Source organism: Betta splendens, chromosome 11, assembly GCF_900634795.4.
Source record: "Betta splendens chromosome 11, fBetSpl5.4, whole genome shotgun sequence".
In the NCBI taxonomy this organism is placed as follows: domain Eukaryota; kingdom Metazoa; phylum Chordata; class Actinopteri; order Anabantiformes; family Osphronemidae; genus Betta; species Betta splendens.
Genome location: NC_040891.2, coordinates 9,482,290 through 9,504,327, shown reverse-complemented (window position 1 = coordinate 9,504,327; position 22,038 = coordinate 9,482,290). Strand labels below are relative to the sequence as shown.

At 45.0% G+C, this 22,038-nt stretch overlaps 2 protein-coding genes across 4 annotated transcripts; both read left to right on the top strand.

The window, feature by feature from the left end:
* The first annotated feature begins 3,153 nt into the window (after positions 1–3,153).
* On the top strand, positions 3,154–5,088 carry LOC114866067 (receptor-transporting protein 4-like). Its single transcript, XM_029167690.3, has 3 exons — positions 3,154–3,273; positions 3,631–3,802; positions 4,164–5,088. The coding sequence occupies exons 1-3, from the start codon at positions 3,261–3,263 to the stop codon at positions 4,501–4,503; spliced, it is 525 nt and encodes a 174-aa protein (XP_029023523.1). The 5' UTR covers positions 3,154–3,260; the 3' UTR covers positions 4,504–5,088.
* Positions 5,089–5,355: 267 nt separating this feature from the next.
* Positions 5,356–21,900, top strand: LOC114866062 (ankyrin repeat and IBR domain-containing protein 1-like). Of its 3 annotated transcripts, none has more exons than XM_029167671.2 (21): positions 5,356–5,567; positions 8,558–8,872; positions 11,328–11,499; positions 11,624–11,755; positions 12,313–12,504; positions 13,075–13,192; positions 13,311–13,531; positions 13,982–14,070; positions 14,156–14,300; positions 14,434–14,594; positions 14,836–14,924; positions 15,155–15,285; positions 15,414–15,548; positions 15,665–15,751; positions 15,847–15,913; positions 16,171–16,316; positions 16,587–16,765; positions 16,963–17,014; positions 17,186–17,242; positions 17,400–17,523; positions 17,835–21,900. In XM_029167671.2, the coding sequence occupies exons 2-21, from the start codon at positions 8,685–8,687 to the stop codon at positions 19,319–19,321; spliced, it is 3,972 nt and encodes a 1,323-aa protein (XP_029023504.1). In that variant the 5' UTR covers positions 5,356–5,567; positions 8,558–8,684; the 3' UTR covers positions 19,322–21,900. The 3 variants fall into 3 exon arrangements, with proteins under 3 accessions (XP_029023504.1, XP_029023503.1, XP_029023505.1); XM_029167670.2 differs by having other exon boundaries at positions 17,832–21,900; XM_029167672.2 differs by lacking the exon at positions 17,186–17,242 and having other exon boundaries at positions 17,832–21,900.
* Positions 21,901–22,038: the final 138 nt, after the last annotated feature.

Sequence of the window (22,038 nt, the reverse complement as noted above, 5' to 3'; positions counted from 1 at the left end):
AGTAATTGTTTTTCTCCATGACAAAACCTGGTGCTGACTCAGCGGTTCCCCTTTCTAACGCCTTCTGTACAGCTCCCAGTCTGTAGCAGGGGCTGAACTTTAGGACGACTGCTCCTGAAGGTCACACAGGCCAAGTGCAGGTGAAGTGCGTTCAGGGTCCATCAGGTTGTTGAAGGTAATCAATTATTCAGTACGCTTCAGTCGTTTTAAGCTCAACAGGATTGATCCCAACATTGTTGCTTGTCTTTCAGTGCATTTTCCCTTTGCTTTCTTATTCTGCGTCTCTCGTACTTGTAACAATGGCATGAGTACAAAGCACAGCTCAAACAGTAGGCGTGTACTTTGCATGGGCTGTCCTTTGTCCTGAAACGTGTCTGTCATGGAGATCAGACATCTTGTTTTGTGTCCCACTGATATGAATGAGGACGGTTCAGTGCTGCTCCTGAAGGTGTGGCTCGCCTGCCTCAGCTCCCACATCCCAGGACGCTGATAAACACACACACACACACAGTCGCTCGCCTTTTTCTGCCCCGGCCCGCATGTTCCGATTCACACAAGTGTGTGACAGAGCAGTGGCACGCGAGGCGAGTCTCAGAATGGACCCGAGTCTCAAAAACGGGCAGGAATTGTGGCAGCGTGAGCGCCGTGAGAGTGAAATGAGATCAACATGTGTAAAAGAGAGTTGCGAGTCGTGATAACAGACGCGGGGCCAGGTATAGAAGCGCCGAAACCCAGGGTGCGGCTGCAGCAGGAATGTGCTCCGGGCCTGGAACCACACCCAATGTCCTCCTCCATGTCTCCCCGCCCCCACCCCCCACCCGCCCGCGCTCCGCTCCTCCCTCTCTGAGTCACCTGTGAGCTACTGAGCAGGCACACAGGTCCAGGCACAGTCCAGGCCTCTGTCAATTCAAACCAAACTTTATTGACCGCGCAGCTCGACTGCGTAGTATCATTGTCAGAATTCGATGAAAGTTGTATGTGGAGCAGCGGATTTGAACTTTGTAGTGTGTTTACGCTGATATTATTTGTTATTGTAATGACATTTACAGCCCATTGTCAGGCTGAACTGACTGGTGAGCATTTAACCATAAAAAACATAAATATAGGATTACATTGCGCTGGTTTGATGATATACATGATACTTTGATCCACTTTAATGTTTAGTCTCGAAAGAAGAGTGAGATTAGAGACAATATAAACAGAGTGGTTGAGTGGTTTTACACTGACTTTTACATTTCAGAGTTGCTTTTGCTTTAGGTGCAGGTCTGCTCTAGCCTTTGTTGTACTGTAGATTTAATCAATACTGGTGTGTGAATAGAAATGGGGTTCTGTGCTATAGAAAAGTAACACAAAGAGATTGCTCTCTGAGTGTGCTGGGCCCTCTGTCCTCCTCAGACTCTGCCCGCAGTCCGAAACTGGCATCTCTGAGGCCCTGTGAGCTTTCCCATCATGCTTTTCTCACGCTGTAATGTCACACCTGCGTATAAGGTGACTCTCTGGAGCCCAGGGCTTTCAGGTCATCCTTACACCACTGTGCCGGGAGGAAAAGTGCACATGTCCGTTTTAACACTATACATCAATTGCGGACTTTGTGTGTGTACAGTATGTGTGCGAGAGGCTTGAAATGTTGTGTTTCTGTCGAGTATGGGTGTATACAAGCTGTCATGCCACTGAGGCACCAATGCATTCCAATTACCACCTAGCTAATAATGGTACTTCACCTTGAGCTTCTTCACTTTTTTATTACCAGGATATTACAAGGTAATTTCTTCACTAGCTGTTAACAGTTTTGTTTGTGTGTTGGTGTAAGTCAGAAACCTGATTGGACACGAGATGTGAATGCGATGTGACAGATGAGTCTGACACGCATGAGTGTGTGTGCATGTGTGTGTCTTTTCAGACCTTGTCAGGAGTCTCTGACAGGTCCGTTCTCAGTGCTAGGTGGGGTGTTATCACGACCCATCGCCAGCTCAGGTACGAGGAAAGTCCCCTCGCTGTGAGCAATGTTTTACAGTAAGTGTTCTGGAGCCAGTATGCTGCAGAGAAAAGACAGTCACCACATACCTATGACAGGTGTTGTCATTTTGTTGCTATTATTACCATCCGGAGGTGATGGTAATGATCACTCAGGAAGCACCAAGCATAACTTCACAGAGAAGAATGGGAACATTCTGCTTATCGCCAGCTCAATATTATTACTGTTCAATTAAATAATGTTAACTGGATTTTGAAGTGCACAAGAACAAATTTGCAGAAGATTTGGGAAGATTTTATATTATAAGCTACGTAATAACAGCTCCCTGTTTCAGAATTACTGCATCTCCAAAAGGCTGGACTGTATGAAGGCTTGGTCACAACCTTTGGACTTCAGCATAGCTTTATTTCTTTCCAGACAGGAATGTGCTCAGGGACCTAGCCTTAGCTGCTAGCTGCTGCTAAAACACGAAGGGTCAATAATGTGACTGAGGTTTAAACCATTAATGCTTTTTGAGTTATTGATAATGTTCTTTAATAGCTTAGAGCAAGAAATGAATTTTGGTCATCTCATGTAGTTTTATCTCTTTAACAGAGCGGCAGCTCCTTTTAGCTGCGCAGATACATTTAAAGGATCCGGATATATTGCAAAGGAAAGCAGCTCCATTCTGAGAAGCAGGCTTAACTAAATGAAAACCAAAGACTTTCTTGTTTCCAGTGTGCATCAACAGATGTCACCCTTGTGTTCAGCTGCACTGCCAATGCAGCCGCTAAAGCCGGGCCCAGCTCCCTGTCCTGCAGCGCCACCTGGTGGACGGAACTGCCTCAGATGTGGTTTGAGCTCAGAGCTGTCAGGGCTTGTGTCATTCTTGTGATAATGTAAGTGTAAAGGGGACAAAACGACGAATTTGTATTTTTACAAAACGCAGAAAAAATAGATACTGTATGTTTTAAAGAACTGGTATTTTAATGAAAAAACAATAAGTATAGTCAAATAGTAAATCACAGCAATTATCTGTGTTTATTATTTTATTTATTTTTCATCTAATGAGGTAATTAAGTGCATTGTAACGTCGGGACACTTCACCCATTTAAGCTCTCACTCACGTCACTCACGTACCTGTGGTTTGACTTGAAAAATGAAAGTATGACTTTAAGTTTCGTTTTCCGGACTAACAGCTGACGGCAGAAGATAAATACAGAGGCTGTCTGTACAACTGCATTAAGCATAGCTTCATCTGGACACTTCGTCTCATCTGCAACCTCCCATCAGTTCACTGAGAACCATGAGCAAAACAGGTAAGAATCACGTTATACCTCAGTAAATTGCGTTTTAATTCGTTGACATGCTAAATTTGGCTTTATCAGACCTAAGTCATTGCTACCATATTATTATATTCATCTGTAAGAATCTTCTAGATACAACATTCGTTATATGAATTCAGATTTTTGTACTTCAATGTGTGTACCTATTTCTAAAAATCAAACTTGACAAAAACACTTAAAGTTGTTGTTTACTGCAGGAAAAGCTGTGTCAGTTATTTGTTTTCACTGTTTGAGGGCACAGAGATATGATCTTTTCTATTATGTATGAGTTAAACCTAGAAAACTGTTATTATCACTAACTTATTCAAATGTTATCATTTGTGGTGGCAGACTGGAATCCTTCCTTGTGGCTGGACGTCTTTGATGAGTTAGTCTATGATGACAATCAGCTGGATAATGAGGACTCGTGGACTCTGAATTTCAATTACAACCAGGATGACACAGTGACTAAGCAAGAGAGGAAAAGGGGCTGGAAGGTCTACTGTCACTGTGGCTTTGGAAAGTATGCATTAATGTTTGTTTTTGAAGTGTCATCTTTTTATTATACAGGGTGAGAGTCACTCCAGAGACATTAAAAATTGTCGAACTGTAAGGAATTAGCCAGTTTATTTTCAATTTTATCATAACCATAATAGAAGATGCTAAAGATGGATTGATGTGAACCACGCTTTCTTAGACCACTTTATACCTCGTCATTATATAATAATCGTAAACAAGTCAAGTATCGGATTAAAACAGCGCCACTCTGTGTATATCTATGATACTGCATACGACACAGATTAATCTGCTCTACACACACCTCCTGTTATTCTTGTTGACCTGAGAACGTCTCGTTTTTAGTTGCTTGTTTTCACTCTCCACAGATTTCGCTGTGGTTCCTGCTCCAGGACCTGGGGTTCTGCACGGGTGGTGTTACTGTTTCGTTACAGGCTGCGTCAAGGCCGGGGAACAGTGATCATGCGGCCCTTTGGACAAACCTGTCTTCAGTGCCGGGACGATGAGTATGATCTCCCTGGTTTTGCAAAGAAAGACGTGGAAAAAGCTTTGTTCAGGCTGTTTGCCAAAATCCGTAAAAACTGCTATGGAGAAGAGGATGACAATGAAGACGGGTCAGTGTGTTCCACAAAAGTTTGGACCAAACCTCATGAAGCAGCACTGTGTGAAGCTTGCAGTCACGGCATTTGCTGTCAAGATGAGAGTTAGACGTAAATGTGAGGACCAAAACAAGTGATACATTAGGAAGGTGAAACAAATGTTGACCAATTCTCAGAAATTTCAAGTGTTGTTAATGTCATGACTAATTATGTGTGTGAGCAATAATTATGTGTTCTTTATTTTTATGAAAATTATGTACTATCAATACTAATAGCAAGAATGATACAATGAATTGTATATTTTTGTACTGATTGTATTTTAGAGCCAAGTGCATTGTTTCTCTGTTTTCTATCATATTGATTTTATTAATTAATATTTATATTTTGTCAACAAAATTGACATATATTTTGTCAACAAAATTGGAATATGTTCTTTATTCTCTACAATTTATGGCCAAAACTTACACAACTAAATTTATTTTCGATCTGTATTTACAAGCTGCTAAATATATTAATGTAATGGATTGAACTGTAAAATTAAAAATAAAATGAAAACACACTACATCACCACAATGTATTTATATATATTACTACTTATTAATGCCCCAAATCTTTTGTATAATTATTTAATTTTTTTTTTAAATATCTGTAACTGCAATAATTAAACTGTCATTAATAAAAAATAATATTCTGATTATGAAAATTTACTTATTTTTGAGAAAAACATGCAGTAAAATATGATGTATGACTGTATTAAAAACCCAAGAAACAGTATAAAAACTAGCAGCCAATACTTATTATTTCAAGTATTACACAATTTACATGCATGTTTTGCTGGTTTTTAAATTCCTTTTACTTTAAACATTTTGGGACTCCATACCCCAAAAACCAACCAGCAACCGACCAATCAGGTTAGAGCTCTCCGTATGACCAGTTGCTCTCGCGCATGCGCAGTGTGATTTCTCTATGCCAGCAACAACAACACACCGAAGCCACCAGTCAGTCTCGCCCCTTCGCTCTCAGCAGCATCCCTTCAGTCCCCACCGGCTCCGCTGGCAGAGAGGATGGTCCAGCGGAAAAGCAGCCGCGAAAGCCAGTGACAGCGACGAGACAATGGCCCTCGATCTACGCGAGTTTCCCTGCGTGCGCACGGCGGCCGAGTGAGACGACCATGTAAGTAAAGCGGCGCTGGTCGGACGTGCTGCTGCGGGGAAACGCTGGATAGTTGAGGCTAACGCTCCGCGCTAACCCGAGCCGGAGTCGGGCGCCTTGCTAGCTCCGACGGCGGCTCGGTCGGCCGCTCGGGGCGGGACCGCGTCGCCGCCGCGGGCACGAGGTTGACACCCAGCGTAGCGGCGGCGCTCCGGGGCAGCGAGCCCGAGCGCTGGCCCCGGAGCGGGCTCCGATCCGGTGTGAAACAAAGGAGCTCCACCGGAGGGGCCGCACGGACACAAACATGCACACAAGTCCGCCGCTGTTTGTTTTGTGCTCCATTTCACGCTGACACACTTCTTCGGCGCTAACCACACGAGGTCTGACCTGAATATTTAGCTGATACGCGGCGACCGAGCTAATTCTGGTAAAGTGGCCGGAGAGAGTGAGTGCACGGCGCCCCTCTCTCTCTCTCTCTCTCTCTCTCTCTCTCTCTCTCTCTCTCCGCTGACTTTGGCTCCCATGTAAGTTTTATGACTGTTTCGAGAAGCGGGCCTTTCCCCCCCAGCAGCGTGTGAAGCCGCGTGGTCCAGCTGCCTGACGTGCACCAGCTGACAGCCACGGCTGATAGGAGCGGCCACACAACAGCAACACAACAGCAACACAACAGCAACACAACAGCAACACAACAGGAACAGCTGAGCGTTACAGCTGATCACACGCTCATCAGAGTCGATATACGTCTTTGTGTGATCTTAGTATCTTCATATGAGATATACCAGGAGTTCTGCCACTGCCTGTTTATATTACTTTTTATATTGACTGTCATTTCTTGTGTTCTAGACACACTCCAGTTCCATCTGTACTTTATGGGAATGTGGATTGTTAGTAAGACAGACACAAACCAGGCCTTTCCTCCGGCTTTGAGAAGTTGTCACTGACTTAACTATGCTGCTTTCTGGCATCTATTTAACAAATTCTTATTATAATTGTCACTTTTTATAGGGAAACATTTTATGAGATGTCTTAAAATGAATCAGCGAGAGGTTTCACTTTGTTCCATTTACTGTTTAAATTCATACGAATTCAATTTCCAGAAATGCAAAACACAAATATGTATATTACACTTGAAACATTGTAGTGTTTGTCTCTGTGTATTGCTGACTGGGATTTTGAAAGGTCAATGGTGCCCTGACTCGTTTTCTTGTAAACAGAAATCATCCAACAAGATTCATGTGTTTGGGATTCTTGAACCCATGAGTCATAAGGTCTCGCTTATCACATGGTCTAAAATGAGAAATGCCGTGTATCACAGGCTCGCTCTGTGTGGATCTGTGTTATGGGTGTAACGTCATGTTAATTGTCCGATCTCATTCATGAATCACTGTTCTTGGCTGAATTTAGAACCAACAGGATGTGTTTCCGGTCAAAAAATAAGCGAAACCTTTTGTCAGTCTCTCAACACCCAGACTCAAACAGCTAATTGTCCTGTCACAGCCAAGTGTTAACCACGGAACTTATGCTCCTTTGGGTTTAGCGGTTCCTCCATGTCCAGAATTTCTGTCCTTATTTAGTAAATGACACAGAGAGAGACCTTCTGAAGTACAGAAGAGTGAAGTGAACTGGAAGTAAACCAGTGTGCACAAAACAGAGAGCCAGGCAGACAGACTGACCTAATAACTATAGCAACGTCCACCATCACCCCTCCGAAAATCCACAAACACGGAGGCAAGGTCCACAAACTACAAGGGTCTGCATCACAGGAGCAGAACCTACAGAGTCTTGGCTAATATTAGCCCGTGGTAGCGGCTCCTGTGCAGCCCATACGTCTTTGTCTTTCACTGTGCGTTTTCCCCGTCTTTGTCCCTGTCTGTCACTCTGTGGAGGTGGGAGGCACAGGAGGGGAGGCAGCCAGCCACAATATTCAAATGTTCCAGAGCCTGGACAGCCAGTGGCCAACTGTAGCCCGGCTACAAGAGGCTTTTGTGGGGCCCAGACAGATGGCCATAGAATGAAGACTGTAATGATACCCTGAACAGCCCAGCACACATAGACACATGTACGGGCGCCGCTCATTACTGGGTGTAAAAGTGTGTTTGTGCGTACGAGGGAAAGGAAGACGGAGAGGTGGGGACGACTTCAAGGAAATGGAGCAGAACACATTGATAAAGACAGTGATTATGTAGAGCATGTGACAGGACGGAGTGTGTGTGTGTGTTTGTTTCCCATATCAGTTCCTTCTCACCGCATTGTTATTGCTTTGGCGTTCTGCATCGCGTTATTGTTGCCTGATACGGCAAACGCTTGTCATCCCAAAAGCGGCGTTTTAATAATCACAGGCCGTTGAGTAAGATGTGAAAAGATTGTAAGAACCTCTGAATCGCTTGGAAGCTGTTGCTGCCAGAGTGAACTCCGCTCGTAGCAGCCTGAGCTCTGCTTCCTTTGAGTCTTTAGTTTTCAGCCCCTTGGAGGGAAAGGGAAAGTTTTGGCCTAAAGTATTAGTGCTGTATGATTCAATAAACACAGACTTCCATGTCTCCAGCAGCAGGATAAACAAACTAATATATGCAGATTCTTCTCAAATGCAACTTCAGTGAACTTGCAGCAGGCAGCTGTGTTAATATTGACTGTGCCTTTCATCACTGACTAACAAATCGATGGCTTGGATATCATTAACCTTCCCCTCTTGCCTGACCTCTTTTATAATTATCTCTGTCTTCCTATCTTCTTTCCTCTGTCCCTCTGTTTCCTCGCCTGTTCCTGGTAAGATAAAATCCCTGTTACAGCACACCAGCTGATCGATGAATGGACTGATTGATTGACCCTGTCTTTCTCTCCACGCGTCACTCCTTCTATCTCCTCATCTCCCCTCTTCTGTCTGTCTCTTTCTTTACATTATTCCATCCTCTCGGCAGCGGTTTTCCACTCATTTTAGTTCTTTTCTCTTCTCAAGTGCCGGTTTCTGTCACAGGTTTTCCTCTAATCACCTTTGCCATCTCTCTTACACACAGGGTAGGAAAACACTGAACCATGTTGCTCTAAGTTGTGACCTGTGGTGAACGGAGGAGGAGGGGGAGGAGGAGGAGGGCAATCAGGCAGACGCGGGTCCCTTGAGGCAGCATTTGACGGTTTGAAGCCATGGGCAACACAGCCACCAAATTCCGCAAGGCCCTGGTGAGCGGCGACGAGGCCCTGGCCTGGCAGCTGTATGAAGGCAACCCCCAGTTCAGAGACGGCCTGGACCCGAACTCCTCGTACGGAGAGCAGTACCAGCACAACACGGCCCTGCACTACGTCTGCCGCCACGCCATGACGCGCCTGCTCAGGTAAAACCCGGAACGTGGATCTGATCACGACCGGAGTTATTGCAGCCGGTTTCTGAATCGTTGATTTGCAACCTTGTGACGGAGTTATCTAATACAGTTAGGAAAGTGTTGTAATAACAAGATCTATGACAGATTTAAAATAGTTCTGAGAATCACCACTGTCACAGTTGTAAAGTCACGAGATAAGATGCATATCGTGTCAGACAAGATGAATTAGGTTCCAATAATTCAGCATATGTTATATCTAGAAAACAGAAGATCCAATGAAGCACAGGTTGCTTTCTAGGTATCATGTGGGCTCACACCAATCAGTGACCCCTGCCTAATCAGAACAACAATAAAGGCGTCTGACAGCGTCTACATGAGAGGGGTCCAACTAAACAAACATGCAGAAAGCACCTCGCCAGTGTCTTTTAACCCCCTGCAGATTTAACCAGGCTGCTGGCCATGAGCGTGACAGCTGATCCAGTGACTCAATAGCCATTCTCACCCCCTTATCCTTACACTCTTCCTCTCTTATGCCCTTTCTTTATATTATTGGGGGAGGGGTCTTTGGAAGCTGTGTGAATAGGCCAGTTACTTATGTGTGCGTCTGCGTACGTGCGTGCGTATGCTCTGAAGGAGAAACCGCGCACCCATAACTGCTTAATGTGTCTGACTTTGTGAATAAATTGATGTGCTATTTGTGTCCCTTCCCACTAACCTGTAATGGGCCCGAGGAGCGCGCTGAATGAAGCGCATTGCACCCGATAAGCATCGGAGGAAATGCTTCTTTGTTCCAGTAGCAGTGACTGGACAGAGGGAAGCAGGGAGACGACCAAGAAGTCGCAGACAAAATATAGAGCCACAGAGGACAAGCGTGGGCCGGGAAATGCGTCTGTTTGTCAGATTATTTTTAACAGGCATCTGCTTTATGTTTATTCGCGCTGTTCTAGTCGTCTCTGTGGGCCGGACTGGGAAGATCCCAGGAGATGTGCACACTGGGATATCAGAAGATTTGTGAAAAATGGGTGTAGTTATTGAAATGTAACCCTGTCTTTACAACTACGTAGACAGTTTTAGGGATATGGAACGTGCTTGGTTGCTCTATAAACAAGATTATCTACTGTTGCTTGAAGAAGTCAAGGTATAAAGCAAATAATCATATTGCAAAGAGACTAATGGTGAAAGTTTTTTGTATCATGATTATACATGGAGCTCTTTTATTCTAGTCAGGTTAAGTTATGTGCATGAGAGTATGTTTTACTTGTTTAGCATCTGGCCTTGGTCACTGTGGAAAGGCATCATGTAATTTCCCACTGGCTATTTGATTTGCATTTGTATGGAGGGGCAGTTACAGAAAAAGAACATTTTAAATATAAATATTTAACATTCAACATGTTAACATACAACAAATGTCACTAATAATTTTTCCTGAGTGTGTCTCTCGCCTGAGGTTTACAGCACTTACGTGTCCTTACGCCTAAAAAGCCTTTGTGCTTGAGTGTTGCAGCAAAATGTGATTCCCAAGTTATTTTTTTTTGCTGGTAGAGTAATATTCGGTCCATCCGTCCTGAATGTGGGGCTTTGTGTGAGCATGTGTGAGGTGACGGGGTGTTGGGTTGTATTTGAGAGGGGAATAATTAGTGATTATTGCTGTGCGAGTGAATTGGCAGTGTGCTGTCGTTAGGAGGAGGCTGCAGGGGCTTGTTGCTGACAGGATAAGCAGGTCAAATGTGGAAGAGCAGGACAGCGGTGGAAGAATGGGCTGAAAGGCAGCACAATAAGGAAGCATTCAAACACTAATTCAATAGTGGCTGCTGCTGAGTCTACACAGAAAGGAAGGAACAGAGCTCATTTATTTATTTGTAGGTTTCCAGTTTGTATCACATCCTGTTCAGCTCTTGCATGTAGAGAAAAATGTCTTTAAATGCAGCAGCATTGTTTGAGCATCTTTCTTCCTTTTGACATCCTTTGCTACGTGTTGGATAGAAGTGAAGAAATGCAAATATTAATCATTATGGAAATGCAGAAACAGACTGAGTGGGACCCAATAAAAGCCAATCAGTAAATGGAGATTTTGACAAAGAGCAGAGGAAAACTATTTACTTAACAGAACTGCAACTGCTGCCAGACTCCCAGTGCAGCTGCCGCATCCATCATCATGTGTGTGCGTGTGCGCGTGCGTGCGCGCGCGCAGCCGCCCATTATCTTCGAGATGTTAAACAACAAATAGTTTATATTCTCCTCTTTCCCCTCTCTACCTGCCCACCAGCACGTATCATAATCAATCTCACTGCCGTGCTTCATCCTCCTGTCATTTCCACTCATCCTTCCTTCTGCCCTTTACTCTGTCTTTTCCCAATTCACCTTCCCCTTTTCCCTTTTAAAAGCTTTCTGTTACTGTCATTTTTTCTACTTTTACCTCATTTCTGAAATCCTCTGAATTTGCTCTTCTTGTGCCTGCCTCTCTCAGGGCCTTCCTGTTCAGCAAAGAGGGGAACCCCAACAAGCGTAATGTGCACAATGAGACGTGCCTGCATGTGCTGTGCCAGGGGCCACAGATCCTGCTGCTGCCAGAGGGAGCACTGTCACCGCGACTGGCCCGACCACAGAGGGACGAGCGGCGCCGGGCGGATTGTCTGCAGGTACAAAGACACAAGCGGGGATAAATATAGTTCAGCGTACACAATTACATGTTGAAAGAGTGAACGGCAGAGTCAGTGGTGTTGACATACGAGCGTTGAGCGTCTCGGTTTCCCACAACGTTAGATGATCCTGAGCTGGACCGGGGCCAGACTGGAGGGAGGCCAGTACGAGAAGGCTAACGTCAATGCCACCGACAACCACCACAGCACCTGTTTGCACTACGCCGCCGCTGCGGGCATGAAGAACTGTGTGGAGGTGAGACAAAGTGTGCTCCCACAAGTACAATCTGTCGTTTGTCTGCGGCGGATGTGTCTGGAATGCGTTACAGTGCGATTTGGCAAGCGTCCTACGGCCCGTCCACCTGTAGACTGTGCTGTCCTGAAGCTAGCATCCAACGATGGTCCCAGTTTCCGCCCTTGGTTTTTACTTCATAGATTTTAAATTGGGAATAGAATCAGTATTTTGACTGTAAAGATGATAGAGCTACACTCTAGTGTAGGCAGCCTGGGGAGAAATTACCTGGCTATTTATCCCCTATTATCCTTTATGTCTCATCACCTCTAGAGTCCTGCTCACTTCTTTCATAAGGTGTCCTGATGGTTCTGCACATTTTAACCTTTCTCCACTTTGCTGCTGTGTTTTTCATGCTGCTTTTCTTTCTTTGAATTTCTCTTACCCTCTCCTCTTTCTTTTTGCTCGCTCTCCTCACTCTCGTGCCTTTTTGTTCCAAGTTCCTGCAATTTCTTGTTCCACCCCATTATACCAATTCGCTCATTTTCTCCCCATTTCTTTTGTTCTCGTCCTCCCTCTAGCTGCTAATTCAGGGCGAGGCGGACCTTTTTGTGGAGGATGAGGACAAGTTGACGCCGTGTGACCACGCCGAGCGGCATCATCACACCGAGCTGGCCCTCAGCCTGGAGTCGCAGATGGTTTTCTCCTCCTCTTCAGCGCAGCAGCCAAACACAGGCGCACATGGTGAAGCCACCCTGCTACAATACAAGGAGGTGAGAGCACAGTTACGAGATCTGGGAGTTTCCTGCTAGCCTGGCCTTTCTATGCTTGTTAAAGCTGTTTGGAAATTGGTTTGTGATTGTGATTGGTTTTGTGAAGACTAATCAAGCATTTCCACAGTACCACTGACAGAAATCTTACCATTTGTCATTAAGATTTCACCTGTTTTTAAACAAAATCTAACTTCTCACAAAGCTTCGACTTCAAAGGTCACTACTTGCACAAGTGTTGCGATACATCTTTAGTCATGCACATGCAAACACCTCATGTTTCTCAGGGTCCTAGTCGAACACAAGGCACTGCCACAGCAGTCTAGCAGCGGCTGCTGCCAGCTGATAGCAGGCTGATCTTTCTTCCTTCAGCCAAATCCACACTAATACTTAATAACCCCTGCCCCCCCCCTCGCCATCATGGCCACACATTGTAGACCTTTTCATTTTTCTGAGGTTTCTTTTTTTTTTTTTTTTTACTCATTTTTCATTATCTTTTAGTGAATTTTCTCCACTCCGCTTTTCCTTCTCTGTGTAACATTAGATCTGTTTGAATTTCTGTGTGCTTTTCAGCCTTACGAGGGACTGAAGCTTCAGGACCTACGCAGGCTGAAGGACATGCTGATTGTAGAGACAGCAGACATGCTACAAGCCCCTCTCTTCACAGCTGAGGCCTTGCTTCGGGCCCATGGTGCGTGTTTGTTTATTAGAGATTGCTGACATTAATTTGTGACCTTCACAGCCCCTTGCATCGCTCCAGCAGGAATATCTGTGCCTTAACTCTAAAACGCGTAATCTCCCCGTCTCAGACTGGGACAGAGAAAAGCTTCTGGAGGCCTGGATGTCTGATGCTGAGGGCTGCTGTCAGCGCTCAGGGGTGACCATGCCCACCCCACCACCCAGTGGCTTCAACGCATGGGACACCCTACCCTCACCACGCACCCCCAGAACTCCACGCTCCCCACTCACGTTCACTCTCACCTCCCCCACCGACAGCTGCCTCACACCCGGAGACGAGGGCCTGGCTACGGTGAGACACCTAGTCACATCTTATAGTAGATGTTTTAACTGCTATTCATATTTAAGCAAACTCTGTAAGATCAGTTGTTTTATTTTAATGCCATTCATGTCTTTAGAGTCAAATCTTTTAATCTAGTGACCTTTTAACATGACATGTGTTGTTTGATTACATCACGTTAATGTCTAATCTTAGTAGAGCAAAGGAGGTCAGGGGTTGTTTTTCTAGCAATAATTCTTCCTTCTGCTCTTTGTTGGTGTAAATGAGCAGTTGCTTATTGTCCGTTGTTCAGTTCTTTTATAACCAATACAGAACAAACTTACTATAGGCTTCTTTTACTGCACCTGAAGCCTTCGCGTGCACATAATGGGTTGTTTTAGTGTTTTCTGCAGTAAATGTAATAGATTTTTAAGGTACTATCCTGTCATAAATCCCTGTTTTGTCTCTCCTCTCTCACTGCAGTGTGGAATCTGTCTTTGCTCCATCTCCGTCTTTGAAGACCCAGTGGATATGTCGTGTGGCCACGAGTTCTGCAGAGCCTGCTGGGAGGGGTGGGGGCTTGTGTCCGTGCATAATGTCCCTGCATGCTTCAGTGCATTACAATGTGTTTACTGCATTTTGCTTTCTCTTTTTCAGCTTCCTGAATGTAAAGATTCAGGAGGGTGACGCTCACAATATTTTCTGTCCGGCGTATGAATGCTATCAGTTGGTTCCAGTACATGTGATAGAGAGTGTGGTTTCCAGAGAGATGGACCAGAGGTACCTGCAGTTTGACATTAAGGTAAAATGCATAACATGCTGTTTGATTACTGTATTTATTCATTCCAGCAAAGCTTCCTGTTTTCACCAATTCTAAAGCTGTTCTGCCGCCTAAGTCCTCAATTGCCCTTTTTCATCCTTTGTCATTTGCGAAGGCATTTGTGGAGAACAATCCCGCCATCCGCTGGTGCCCTGCAGCTCGCTGTGAGCGCGCGGTGAGGCTAACCCGACCAGGCCCCGGGGACAGTGACCCACACAGCTTCCCCCTTCTGCCCTCACCAGCTGTCGATTGTGGCAGGGGTCACCTCTTCTGCTGGTATATTTACTGGTTCATTGCCATGCTAACATGCCATTTAGCAAAGCCAGACACAAAACTCTGTGCTGTTCTTTTTGTTGTCCTTTTGTTAATTTCCAGGCCAATAATGCAAATGTTCACCTCCTGACTTATTTCTTCTGAGCAGCTTTCCACTCTTATCTTAGTAGGACAGCAGGACACATTGTTTTACTGCTTTCTCTTTACTATATCCACTTCTCTGTTTATGGCTCTGTGTATGCAGGGAGTGCCTTGGCGAGGCCCATGAGCCATGTGACTGTCAGATGTGGAGGAACTGGCTCCAGAAAGTCACAGAGATGAAGCCTGAAGAGTGTAAGTGTGTCTCTGCTGCTTTTACAGTGATTATTTTGGCTTCATCTCTGAACTGGTGCGACTGCAAGTCAGCTGTGAGTGCAACCGGTTGCGCTGATTATACCGTATCAACACGTTGGCAGGTGTTCGTGTCATTTGCCAAATGTGCGCATGTTTGTGCTGACGGGTTCATTGTGGAACAGGTGTAGGTCTATTGAGACGCAGCTAAACTGTGCTTGCGCTCTCGACAGTGGCAGGTGTGAGCGAGGCCTATGAGGATGCTGCTAACTGCCTGTGGCTGCTGACCAACTCCAAACCGTGTGCCAACTGCAAGTCACCCATTCAGAAGAATGAGGGCTGCAACCATATGCAGTGTGCCAAGGTAGACACACTCGTCTCGTCAGCTGTATTGTATTTGATCATTTGTAAAGTATGAGCGAGATTTAGTCGCTGTCTGACTGACGTGTTTTTGTGCATTTATGGAATAAACATCAAATCCTTCTCTCGCAGTGTAAGTATGATTTCTGTTGGATCTGTCTGGAGGAGTGGAAGAAGCACAGCTCATCAACAGGAGGATACTACCGCTGTACTCGATACGAGGTCATCCAACAGCTAGAGGAGCAGTCCAAGGAGATGACTGTGGAGGTAAACAAACACAGCATAAACATGAACACTATTTATATGTCCATGATTAATAGTAGTTACACTTGTAGTAAGTTTGCATTCATATTGTAGATTGTAATTCTTTATTTTGTTAACAGGCCGAGAAGAAGCACAAAAGTTTCCAGGAGCTGGACCGTTTCATGCACTATTACACTCGCTTCAAGAACCATGAACACAGCTACAAGGTAATGCACATGCACGCTCCTGGCATTTTAATGCTAGCATGATTCTCTACAGTACATGAGATCCTCAACACATATCACACATTTCTGCCTGCTAGTTGGAGCAAAAGCTGCTGAAAACGGCTAAGGAGAAGATGGAGCAGCTGAGTAAAGCCTTCATCTGCCGTAAGTTCCACAGTTCTTTGATTCCCATCAGCTGTAGGTGAATTTCCTGCTGGGTTTTATCTGTACAGCACGCTTCTACATTTTTAATTTTTTTAAACTCATGTTGACAGTGTAAAGGACATGTTAGATGCTGAGACCGGAATGGCTCCTAGGCCGCCCAGACACCTGAACTGCTTAAATATATATTTTTTATTTATTATCTTCACAATTTATCATTTAAAACACATCCTTGGTCTGTCTGCCAACCACGTTATCAGGTGAAGGCACTCCTCCAGACACACGGTTCATCGAGGACGGTGTGAGCGAGCTGTTGAAGACGCGGCGTGTGCTGAAGTGCTCTTATCCGTACGGCTTCTTCCTGCAGCAAGGCAGCACCCAGAAAGAGATATTCGAGCTGATGCAGGTAATTGACATACTGTTTCTGTGATGAGTGCATCCTCTTAAAGAACAAAGCCATCAACTTTAAAAGACCTCTGTGATCCCTTCAGGCACAGGGCTAAACAGTACAGAAAGTACTTTTAGTACAGTGCATTCTGGGTTCCTGACCAGTGTTTGACTATTCTAACCCCCTGCACTCTATTTAGACAGACAACCACTAGTTGCATGTCTGACTTTTTGGGGGGGGGGGGTTCTGCAGAACTGTGATTTAGCATGTTGCCCTGGTTCTTCTCAGACGGACCTAGAGATGGTAGTGGAAGACTTGGCCCAGAAGGTCAACCGGCCCTACCTGAGGACACCGTGCCATAAGATAATCAGTGCAGCCCGTCTGGTGCAGCAGAAGAGGCAGGAGTTCCTGGCATCAGTGGCGCGTGGTGTAGCTCCTAACGACTCTCCTGAGCCTCCCCGCAGAACGTATGGACGGGCAAACGCCCACATAAACTTAATTTGCTTAGGTTAACAAATGTGCTACAGTAAATACACATTAGCAGAAACTAAATAGACTCTAGCAAGGGTTTAAGGAGCTATATACACAGATACAGTAAATATCAACACAGTAAACTGGCTCTTGAGTCAGACTTTGAGTCATCGGTTTGTGTGCTGTGTTTCAGCTACCCTGGAGGATCATGGGACTGGGAGTACCTCGGCTTTGCCTCTCCGGAGGTAAACAAACACACCACACACTCACAAATGGTTTGGCTTCTGCTTGCCTTTTGATTTTATGGTAAAGTAATGCTCCTTTTAAGAATACATGCTTTTGAATGAGTTCATAGCAATGCATGACTATAGCTGCAGACTGACTTAGTTTGCTCGTGTGTGTGTGTGTGTGTTAAGATGGGGAGCCGTCACTCTGTAATGGGAGTTGGTGATCAGAGAGAGCGACAGTCACAGGTAACGCTCCAGTGGTTCTTGGCACTTTTTGCATATGCATGGACTGCGTTTGGTTTTCTGGGCTTGTGATATTGAACCTGCTTGATACAATAAAGACTTAGAGCAGCACTTTTGGAGTTGACTTCTGTAATAACCTGGCCTGAATTACCCGTTGCAGGATTATGCTGACATCCAGTACCGACGCAGACACAGGGCCCGGCGCAGAGGAGACATGCTGAGTCTGCACAACCTTAGAAGCAGCAGCAACACGCCAGAGACCAGCAGAAGGAGTGACAACACAGGTCTGAAAACACAGTGTGTTAGCTGTATATATATAGGTCTTTTCAAAAAAAGATGGTGCACTATTTTATACAGTCGCACATATACATCATATATATAGCATTATATGCTTTAAAGTCCATTCTTTGCCTTCTATTAAAAAAATTAGCCTTGTCATTATTGCATCTGACATCCAGTAAATGGATTTTTTTTTTTACTGCTCCATGAATCAGATCTGGTAGAAGGACCCTGGGGCATCAGTCACTAGGATCAATTGGCAATGAAGCCAAACAAAGCAGAGCCTGTTTTAGTCTGATGTTTTCTGTTCCAGAAGGGCCAGAGAGGAGCGATGGTCACAGGAGAGCTCTGGGCTCTCTGGATGAGGACGACCCGAACATCCTGCTGGCAATCCAGCTGTCGCTGCAGGAGTCCCGCAGGGAACGTGGCCTCGACGGGGGCCTGGACAGGATGGAGCTGGAGCGCGCTCTGGATAGGGCACAGGAGAGGAGGTCGGCTCTGGTTGGAGAAGTGGATGATGTTGCTTTGCACTCTCTTAACACTGACGGTCCTCCGGGAGCCAGAGGCCCTCCTTTCCCCACCTCTGTCCTGGATCCACCTCGCCCTCCTAACAGGACAGACTCCACTGCCCAGCCTCCCCTGTCGAACGCTCTCCCCCTCCCTCCCCCACCTCCCTCTCTCAGTGCAGAGCTGCTGGAGCTGGGAGACAGCCTTATGAAGGTGGGGAACACAACGGCTCCTTATGACGCCAACGCACACGCGCAGGACAAGCTCTGCTCACATCACACATACAACCACAATGCGCTCACTGCTCCGTACAGCATAGAACCCGCGTACAGCGAGGGCAGCCATAGACAACTCCAGAATGCACACACGGCTCCGTATGTGCACGATCATATCACCATCAAAAACACTCGCTATGACAGCAACGAGCAGAATTACTGCCACTCCGGTCCTTATTTAGCTGAGGCTGAAAACGCTGCCTCCTGCGCACTTGAACACAACCAAAATTCCACCCGTCCCAGTTCATGCATCCGGGAACACGCAGCCATGTATGACACCACCCCGAAACCAAACAGTTCTTATAACCTGGGCTCAGAACAAGGTAGCTCTTACACTCAGGAGCGCTCTGCCGCCTATGCTCTTGACCATCCACCTAAATCAGACCCTACGCCCCCTGCCCAGTTGTGCCTCCCATCTCCAGAGCCTGAGCCGGAGCTTCTGCTCTCACCAGTGATCCCCCCAGGGGGCCCTTTCACACCCAGCGATCCTCAGAGCCTGGAGGCACTGGACCCAACAGCCAGTGCCCAGCTGCTGGACAATATCATGGCCTGGTTTAACAACAACATCAACCCCCAGAACAACCCACAGAGCCTGGCCCTCATTCCCTCCCCACCCACTACAGAAACGGATTCCTCTCCTGACACACACACAGAGACCGAGTCAGAGAGCCAGACCTCCAGGGGCATGACTCCTGCCCCGCTCTGGCAGCCCCTGGAGGGCGACCCAGAAGTGGAAAGAGCGCCGGCGAACCCCTGTCTAGGTGCTGCGGGTTCGGAGGGACTGAAGACGGCAAGGCCTAGAACTCTGGAGCTTGAAAGCCGAGAGGCTGGCGAGGAGAGTGCGGAGGCAGGGTGTGTGGCTGATATGTCGCTGGACGAAGTGCACACACACCCCTGTTTCCACCAAGGAAACAGTCCCTCCCACACCGCACCAACCACAGAGAGGGACTCACACCTCCACCTTCAGTTAGAAGGGGACCAATCACCTGAGGTGTGGGAAGAGCAAGTGCACCTGGTGTAAAAGAGTAGAGAGATTTGTGCTGAGTACAGGAGAGATGTAGGACTGTGGGGTTGAGTGTTTATTGTATGTATAATACTGTATGTAGTGAGGACATGAAGCCCTATGGAATGTCCAGTAAAGAGGATGTCATACCTTTTATTTTTAAGCGCTTTCATCTGGTGTGAACACACATACTTATTATTCTTTGAGTACAAGTGTTAAAACAAAGTACATCAATGGAAAGCTACTGATATCATAACTCATAAAATGCTGCACATGTTTATTTAAGTTAACCCCCGCTTCCTGCATTTGTCTTGAGTTCATTCAGGGTGAAGTCTTGGTGCTGATCATGCTGAAATCCAAACATGCCTCGTATACAGAACCCGCACGTCACGAACACACTGATCCAACCACAAGCCTGTCCACAGCTCCTACAGCCAAATACGATACCTGTAACCTTGGAGCTTGTCTAGCGTACTGTACAATCAGAGGGCCTAATTCTGATTTTTGGACCTTCATGCACACAGTGCCTGCATTGTTAGAGAGGCAACACACCGCTGTTTTTTCCTGTCAGCGAGGCGACAATGAACGAGACGGCTTTTGCTCGGTAGACGTCACGCCAGTGTGATGTGCCTGCATCTTGGGGTGTGGATTTTATGTTCATCCATGATTTTCTTATTCTAGTGATCACTGAGGAGACATTGTTTTGTCCTTCTCCATGAGGAGGCCGGTCTCAGCTCTCTTGAGAGTCAGTATCATGTTTTGGCATTTAGGCAACGCAGTGTTCTAGGTGATGGGTGTGAGGGGAAATTAAATCTTCTGTTGTTCCTGCTCTTTACGCCACAGTGCTTTCCAGTCCATATACATTTCTACCCTCATCAGAGCTTATTCATATGTTGCATCATCATTACAATATTTTACAGCGATTCTGGCTCAGCTTTCACTGCGCAAAACTCTTAATTCACGCTTGAGGTTTAATTTTGGCTTCCAAAATTAAAAAAGTCCACAAAAAGAAAACGCCTGTTAAATAACGATGCACTGAACTGAATGCTTATATCAGCATCGTAGCTTTGTATGTATTCATCACTGAATTTTAATCTATGTTTATTAAACATTATAAATTATACAAACCAGCTTACATTACTTTGTAAAAGCAGACAATTGCATTATTTCAGTTTAGTGATTGTCTACTTTTTGGCCTTAAGAGTTTTGTTCAATTAATCTGAGCCACTATAGTAAGATAATGAGTGAAAAACCTCCTAAAACTCTGAAGGTTTAACCATTGCAGTGTAAGTTTTTTGTTTTTATAATCATATCTTATCCACTACTGATGGCTAGCACATTGTGCTGTTGACAGATCAGATTTGGGGTTGGGTTTTTACTGTAATTTATCCTTTTTTATCCTTTATTATTAATTATAGAGATTATTTTCCTTCTTCCTGTTGAGACCAAGAGAAGGGTCTGTGTGCCTTTAGTTTTAATTGTGTTCGTTTATTTGTTGGTATTTATTAGTGTCATTACTTTTCAACTTGTTAAACTAACTTGATAATGAAAGTTATTGGAGAACACCACTGGAGTTATTACTGAACAGCACTGAGGATTGTGATCTACTTTAGTACAGTTTGTCATTTCAGCTCTGGTTTATTTTAAATGACCTTCTTCCCAGATGACATACGTTTTGATTATTCCCCTTTTTACTTTAGTTAATAACCACTTTTTCAAGATGTTCAGATTTAGCCTTTGATTTCATTAGGATCTTAAAATATGATGTAGCACTGGCTCCTTCAGCCTTTATCTTAAAACTGTAATGTTTACAAGAGACGTAATCACTGCCTGCTGTGTTCAGATAAGGCTTGGTGCTTTGGGGACTGGATGGATAATAATGGAGTGTTAATTTAATAACAATATTTCTGATGGCATGCCAAACAAATGTAAATATATTCTATGGGCAAATGCTCTGTTTAAATTTTGACCTTACAAAAGCAAAGTAGCCATGTACAGAATGAGATATACAATGAAAACTGAGTCACATGCAATTGATGTTTTTAATTTGAAGCTTTTTTTGGTGTAAAATACTCCACACACTCAAGTAACATATTTCCTCTCTGTGTTGATCCTTAAGCTGTGAAGGTGCTGGCTGTGTTGTTTAATGAAGGCTACTGATGTGAGGACAACTGGTGTTGGTCTTTTGAATAAAGGCTGGATAACAGGACTGCACATTTTTGAGGTTTTATCGTGCAACAATGGGGGAAAAAAACAAATGTTCTTGCTGGGGATGTGTTGCACTAATTGAAAGCTGTCAGGTAAGCTGCAGAGGACCCTGAGTGCTGCTTTTTAGCATTTTCTTTTTTTTTTGTTAATAAATAATTCTATTTATGGTGTCAAACAAATGGCCCAACGCCAACTTTTAGCCCACCTACAGTTCATAGTTTAATGATCCCTAAACCAACAACGTCAGAATTTTAAAAAATGTAATGCACTTTCATAGATTATACTTGATACATTCCCAGTCAGTCCATAAGAGCAGTTTGATGTGTGGCCAAAACTGTAAATGAAAGTGTCAGTGCAAAGTTTACTCTCAATAAAAGAAACTGAAAGTGTGTCGCATTGGGTTTTGTGCTAATGACTGAGGGTTACCTGGGATTTCCAGTCTGACACAATTGACATGAAGATAGTTGTACAACAAACCTTGTTCTTCTAATTCAAAAATTTCCATTAAAAATGGAAATGCTGCATTT

Excerpts from the sequence above, each read along its gene's own strand:
- LOC114866067 (XM_029167690.3), top strand. Across the intron at positions 3,803-4,163 it reads TGTCACTGTGGCTTTGGAAA|ATTTCGCTGTGGTTCCTGCT; the intron begins GTATGCATTAAT and ends CACTCTCCACAG.
- LOC114866062 (XM_029167670.2), top strand. The coding sequence starts at position 8,685 with ATGGGCAACACAGCCACCAAATTCCGCAAGGCCCTGGTGAGCGGCGAC. Across the intron at positions 11,500-11,623 it reads GCCGGGCGGATTGTCTGCAG|ATGATCCTGAGCTGGACCGG; the intron begins GTACAAAGACAC and ends CCACAACGTTAG. Across the intron at positions 17,524-17,831 it reads CAGAAGGAGTGACAACACAG|AAGGGCCAGAGAGGAGCGAT; the intron begins GTCTGAAAACAC and ends TTTCTGTTCCAG.